This window comes from Labeo rohita, unplaced genomic scaffold (genome assembly GCF_022985175.1).
Source record: "Labeo rohita strain BAU-BD-2019 unplaced genomic scaffold, IGBB_LRoh.1.0 scaffold_1279, whole genome shotgun sequence".
NCBI lineage: Eukaryota > Metazoa > Chordata > Actinopteri > Cypriniformes > Cyprinidae > Labeo > Labeo rohita.
In genome coordinates, this window is record NW_026127427.1 from 1 (window position 1) to 7,013 (window position 7,013).

The 7,013-nt window shown below is 39.0% G+C and overlaps 1 protein-coding gene across 1 annotated transcript; it reads left to right on the plus strand.

Annotated features, from left to right (window-relative positions):
• Window positions 1-77: 77 nt before the first annotated feature.
• LOC127157954 (stonustoxin subunit beta-like) lies at window positions 78-2,941 on the plus strand. The gene is made up of 3 exons (XM_051101131.1): window positions 78-247; window positions 1,502-1,548; window positions 1,618-2,941. The coding sequence occupies exons 1-3, from the start codon at window positions 87-89 to the stop codon at window positions 2,145-2,147; spliced, it is 738 nt and encodes a 245-aa protein (XP_050957088.1). The 5' UTR covers window positions 78-86; the 3' UTR covers window positions 2,148-2,941.
• The last annotated feature ends 4,072 nt before the right edge of the window (window positions 2,942-7,013 follow it).

The window sequence follows — 7,013 nt, forward strand, 5'->3', positions numbered from 1 at the left end:
ATTAGGTGTATTAACAGATGCTTATTTTAACATTTTCAGTTCCTAATTCCTTATTTAATATCTTGTTTTGTAGATTGTCTGGCTGTATGGTGACAGAGGAAGGCTGTGGTTATTTGTCTTCAGCTCTGAGTTCAAACCCCTCACACCTGAGAGAGCTGGATCTGAGCTACAATCACCCAGAACAATCAGGAGTCCAGCTGCTCAAACACAAACTGGACGATCCAAACTGTAAACTGGAAATACTCAAGTATGTGGGACGGTTTTTGACTGACTGTGTCTGTATGTGATAATGGTTCATCTAAGAGGGATAATTAAAAATAAATAAATAAATAAATAAATAAATAAATATCTGAAGATGCTGTGCACCAGTTATTTGTATTTGTCTCAATACAGCAAAACTAAACTGTGACTAAACTGTGGCTTAATGTTAATGAATAATTAATTTAATTTAAACAAAAAAAAAAAAAAAAAAAAAAAAAAAATCTCTTACTTTGAAGATTATAGTGAGGCACTTACAGTGGAAGTCAGTCTATAAATGGAAATATACTCACTGTTTCAATAGTATAGCCACATAACAAACAACAGGCATGCTAAAAAAAATAAGTTACATATAAAATATATGTTAATATGCTATATAAATATACTGATACAACTTTGTATTCAGTGTGTATTTTAAACTAGTATACTGATCATTTCACATCAATACAATCAAAATATTAAAGGATAAGGATAACAAAAATAAAAATTACAGATAATGTACTCACCCCCATGTTATGCAAGATGTTCATGTCTTTCTTCAGTCGTAACGAAATTATGTTTTTTAAGGAAAACATTTCAGGATTTCTCTCCATATAGTGGACTTCAATGGTACCCGCAAGTTTAAACTTGTTAGAGTATGACAGTTAGAGTATGTCGAAAAACTCCCATCTCATTTTCTCCTCCAACTGTATGCTGACTTTGTAAACACTGGGTCGTACTTCTGCAGTGATGTAGGACGACTTTGAAGTTGGAGGAGAAAATTAGATGGGAGTTTTTCGACATACCCTAACTGTCTTGAACTGGAATACACAGAGTTCACGCAGAGTAAGACAAGACGAGCATTTGAGGTTAAACAGTATATAAATTGTCCGTATTTTTAGAACGTAACCAATCGTTTTGCTAATTCAAACTCACGGGCAACATAGAAGTCAATTATATGGAGAGAAATCCTAAAATGTTTTCCTCAAAAAAATACAATTTCTTTATGACTGAAGAAAGAAAGACATGAACATCTTGGATGACAAGGGAGTAAGTACCTTATTTGTAATTTTTTCTTCTGGAAGTGAACTTCTTTAATGACTACAAACTGATTATACAAAATTCAACCTAAAAAAAAAAAAAATAGGACCTAGTTTTAGGTTTTCCTTTGAAATGAGGTATTATTTTATGCCAAAAGGTAGAGCCCAATGCTCATTTGCAATCCACTGAACATTGTTTGTTTGTGTATATGTTCATGTCTTAGTATGGACCATGGAGGATATTTCAGGATCACACCCGGACTGCGAAAATGTAAGTCTTCACACACCTGTGCATATTTAACATAATGATAGATGTTCTGATCAGTCTTTCTGTGTTCAGATGCCTGTGATCTCACACTGGATCCAAACACAGCACACACTCAACTCATTGTCTCTGACAACAACAAAAAAACAACATGTGTGAAAGATCATCAGCTGTATCCTGATCATCCAGACAGATTTGAGAACTATGAGCAGGTTCTGTGTGGAGAGAGTCTGACTGGACGCTGTTACTGGGAGGTTAAATGGAGCGGCTGGTGTCATGTAGCAGTTGCATATAAAGGAATCAGCAGGAAAGGTGGGAGTGACTGTCGGTTTGGACTCAATGAAGTATCCTGGAGTCTGAACTGCTCTGATGAGATTTACTCATTTTGGCACAATAATAATAAGAAAAACAATCCTCTCCCTTTTTCTTCATCTAATAGAGTAGGAGTGTATGTGGATGTATTGGCCGGTACTCTGTCCTTCTACAGGGTCTCTGACACACACACATTCACACACATATACACACACACAACTACATTCACTAAACCCCTCTATGCTGGGATTGTGGTTTATCCTGATTCTTCTGTGTCTCTGTGTCAGATTTAAAAAGCGTAATTATAATTGTGGCTTTAGAGCTTTGAATTGTGATTGATGCACAATTGCATTGTTACAAGCTAATGTAATTGGGCTACACTTGTATTTACATTTTAATTTAACCCTTTACAAAATCAAAATGCAAATCAAAATTAAACACCAAATTAAACAGATTTGTTGCCACGCATGTCATGTGATGGTTAACCAACATCACAGAACCATAAACATGCATTTCATTGGTCAAAAACTAAAATTTGTTTGCATTTTAGGAAAGTTTCTATATTTATGGAAAGGCAATTTTAGCAGTATTAACATCAACCATGATGATAACCATAACACCAGTTTCTGAATTTTTGGAGCCCTGTTACATATTCTAGATTACAAATAATACATTATGATTTTTGTCAGCTCTCCTCTGAAGGTTGTGAAGGGTCTGACACAGGTCACAGGTATTGTCTGTTACTGTGTTAGAGTCAGTAAAGACTGTAGCAAATCAAATGTGATGGTCTGTAAAAACACTCTGCACTCTTCATTTAGTGCGATTTTATTAAAACTGTAGATGTAGTTATTTTTCAGAGGACCCACAGACTCTGCTAGATTATCAGAAACTGTTAGGTCACTGTTTTTTTCTTTGTGTTCAATATATTTTACAGATCAAATCACATTTTAATTATTGATATTAATGAAATTATCTGAGCTAAAACTACAATAATATAATAATATGAATGATTCAAATTCTTTTGTTTTGTGGCTACTTTACCATTTTATGTTTATGTTTTTATGTTATTGCGTGTGTGTGTGTGTGTGTGTGTGTGTGTGTGTGTGTGTGTGTGTGTTATATACATACACAATGTAAGGATCAGATCAGGTGAAAAGTTTTGTGGGGAAAAAAAGGTTTAGTTTAATAGTTTAATATGTATGGTGCATATAACGGAGATAACTGATATGTGGTATAATAGAAAACTAAAAGTATCGTACGTATATGTACGTATTGTATATATGTTTTTGATGTAAGGAATTAATCTCACAAAGGGGGATGTGGTGATATGGTTAAGTACTTGCCCCTATTGAAAGGAGTGGGAAGTTTAGGCAATAAAGTTGCATTTTGCATTACATTTGTCTCACCTGGCTTATAACACAACAGATGCTGTACAAGATGCTGATTGATCTGTGCAGCGCTAACAGCTAAAACCTGGTTATTTTAGGCAATATAGAAATCCTGACCATAATGTGTCCCTGGAAAATGGCATATACTCACCTTACAGACAAGAAGTAAACTTCATTTGTTCCAGTTGTACATTTGAAACACTAACTTAAAATGCTAAAATTGCTTAATAAGATACTGTTTTACAAAAACAACCTCTCCATTTTATTCATAGTCTTCATTATATAAATATGTGTTATCTTATAGCAGAACAAAGCATTAGCCCACAGTCCATCAGTAAATCACTGAATGTTTAAGATTTACAAAACGTTATTCAATGTCATTTAAATCCTTGTATACATGTATACTGCATAGGCAAGCTGTAGCCAAAGTTGAACATACACAGCAAAACCCCCAGTGTTAAATTAGCTGTTTCAACTGAAAGGAACTTGCACTGACTTATCTTAAAATGTATCAGGTCAGGTTTTGTCTCAAGATGCAAAGCAGTAATTATTTTTTTAAGCACGTTCATAAAAAAATACATAAATGTCTTAATTAAACTATGCCCTGAGCCTAAGATCTATAGCTGTCCGTGAAACTGAATTATAAAAAAAAACAGTGTTTTATAATTCTCACTCAGTGTTAAAAAAGTAACACTGAAACAGAGTTAAAGTTAATTAGATAATTAGTTTATTAACTGGGTGATGATCGAGTTTTAATGAAGAACACATGCTGTTAACAAACTGAGACAAACAGAAATTCAAGAAGTACAACTGACTTCATATATTTTATATATATATATATATATATATATATATATATATATATATATATATATATATATATATATATATATAAAATTTATATATTTAGAAGGTGGGGCATAGTCCGACACGTTGTGTTTTGCAGTTTATCCCATTTGTAAGTCTTTGGTTTTAAATGTCAGTAAGTCTGATCAGTTAGAAAAGACATAACACACTACAGACTGGAATGTACCACAGGACAGAATCTGAAGAGATTTCAAAGTCTGATAGTGTGTGACCCTCAAATCATTTTGTGTATGATGCTCAGTTTTTCCTTTGTGACTGTTCACAAAGTTGGTAAATGTCTGATACCTAAAGTCATTTTGATCTTGTTTCTAGAAGACACAAGACAAATGAAAACAATGTCTCCCAGTTTTAAAGACAAGGATCAAGCCCTAAAGAAACATGCACTGACTGATCTTAAAACACACCAGTGCCTTTGTTTAATCTCAAGATGGACACCATTAATGCTTTTTTTCCCCTAAGGCACATTTATAAAGATTACTTAAATGTCCTAATTGAACTCTTGTCACATTTTTTAATAAATTGAAGAGTTCAAATAACAAAAGTCTTTATTAACTTTCACATATAGTGTGGCTTGTACAATCAATACTAGACAACTTAAGAGTGCACAAGCAGGAACTTAAATACATGGCGATGAAGAACTAATAACGAACAGCTGTGATAATTAAATTAGTGTCCATGGAAACAGATTTGTGGCGGGAAACTAAGACAAAGGAAAAAGGAAACAGGAAACTGACAAAGAACAAACGAAACGTCTTAGAAGCTGCAACCCAAAGAAACTGAACTAAACATAACTGTGACAACTGTGGCATAATCATGGCTTGGTGTAAGCCCTGTCTGTGAAAAATATTATCTGATCTATATCCTCCAACTGGATAGAATCAAAAGTATGAAGCTAAAAACAATCATAATCTGTGACATACACCAGTGTTTCCCAACCCTGTTCCTGGAGGCACACCAGGTCTCCCTTATCTGACCAGTATATTGCTGGTCCTCGAGTCTCTACTAATGAGATGATGAGTTGATTCAGGTGTGTTTGATCAGGAAAAGTTGGAAAATGTGTAGTGTTGGTGTGACTCCAGGAACAGGGTTGGGAAACACTGACATACACTACGTGGGGCAGTCATGGCCTAATGGTTAGAGAGTCGGGCTTGTAACCCAAAGGTCGCTGGTCCTGCACCAGCAGGAATTGAAGGTGGGGATTGTGAATAAACAGCGCTCTTTCCACCTTCAATACCATGACTGAAGTGCCCTTGAGCAAGGCATTGAACCCCCAATTGCTCCCCGGGCGCTGGAGCAATGGCTGCCCACTGCTCCGGGTGTGTGTTCACAGTGTGTGTGTGCGTGTGTGTTCACTTCTCACTGCTGTGTGTGTGCATTCGTGATGGGTTAAATGCAGAGGACCAATTTCGACTGTGGGTCACCATAGTTGACAGTACGTTGTCACTTTCACTTTCTTTTCACTTTCATGATTTTCTATGGAATCTGTCAAATCAAATCTACAGATTGCTTCTGATTTAGGGGGGAAATCATGTAGTGTTCATATCTGAAGGGGAAGCTAATTGTGGCCAATGATTAATCAGTAAATGAACAACCATTTAAAGCCCTGTTTAGTGAGATCCTATAATCAGGCTGTAATTTGATAGAGAGACTTCCTTGTGTAACTACTCGCTGGTCATTAAACAGTCCACACTTCTGATAGTGATGTCCATAGGTTTTATTTTCTGATATGGAACACCAGTGCGGTCAGGAGCGCTGTCTTAAGTGACAGATATTTTAGCTCAACCGACGCAAGTGGCTCAAATGGGGCCTCCCGCAGGCCCTGGAGGGCAACGGAGAGGTCCCAAGAGGGTATGGGGTGCGGTGTGGGGGGATTAACCCTTCTCGCACCCCTCAGGAACCTCACGATGAGTTGGTGCTTACCTAGGGATGTTCCATCCACTGCATCGTGGTATGCTGCAATGGCAGCAACGTACACTTTAAGAGTTGAAGGGGACAGCCTGCGCTCCAACTTTTCTTGCAGGAAGGAAAGCACTACTGCAATCGTACATCTCTGTGGGTCCTCCCCGCGAGAGGAACACCAGACGACGAACAGACCCCACCTCAGCGCATAAGCCTGCCTTGTAGAGGGAGCTCTGGACTGAGTGATAGTTTCTATCACGGCCTGTGGAAGGCCGGAGAGGTCTGACGCGTCCCGTCCAGGAGCCAGACGTGCAGGTTCCACAGGTCGGGGCGCGGGTGCCAAATTGTGCCCATCTCCTGAGAAAGAAGGTCTCTCCTCAAGGGGATCTTCCAGGGAGGGGCTGCCGCGAGGGAAATGAGTTCTGGAAACCAGGTCCGGGTGGGCCAGTATGGCGCAACCAGCAGAACCTGCTCCTCGTCCTCCCTGATCTTGCACAGTATCTGTGCAAGGAGGCTCACTGGGGGAAAAGCGTGCTTGGGCCCCGGAGGCCAGCTGTGTGCCAGTGCGTCCCTGCCGAGGCTGTTGGGAGCCTCGTCGAGGAAGTAAAACAGCTGGCAGTGGGAGGATTTGGGGGAAGCAAACAGATCTATCTGGGCCTCCCCGAAATGGCTCCAAATCAGCTGGATTGTCTCAGGATGGATGGACTGCCGTGAGAGCTGGTCGGCTGCACGGTTGAGTTCTCTTGGAATGTGAACGGCACGTAGCGATTTCAGCCACGTCTGACTCCATAGGAGCAGATGGCGGGCGAGTTGTGACATGCGACGGGAGCGTAGACCACCTTGACGGTTGATGTAGGCTACAGTCGCCGTGCTGTCGGTGCGAACAAGGAATTGAAGGTGGGGATTGTGAATAAACAGCGCTCTTTCCACCTTCAATACCATGACTGAAGTGCCCTTGAGCAAGGCATTGAACCTGTCCGCCTGAGCATGCCCCCCGTGGGTGGC

Bases quoted from the DNA above. Each gene is read 5' to 3' on its own strand.
- LOC127157954 (XM_051101131.1), top strand. From the start codon at position 87: ATGGTGACAGAGGAAGGCTGTGGTTATTTGTCTTCAGCTCTGAGTTCA. The intron at 248-1,501 runs GTATGTGGGACG...TTCATGTCTTAG, and splicing joins TGTAAACTGGAAATACTCAA to TATGGACCATGGAGGATATT. The intron at 1,549-1,617 runs GTAAGTCTTCAC...TTCTGTGTTCAG, and splicing joins CACACCCGGACTGCGAAAAT to ATGCCTGTGATCTCACACTG.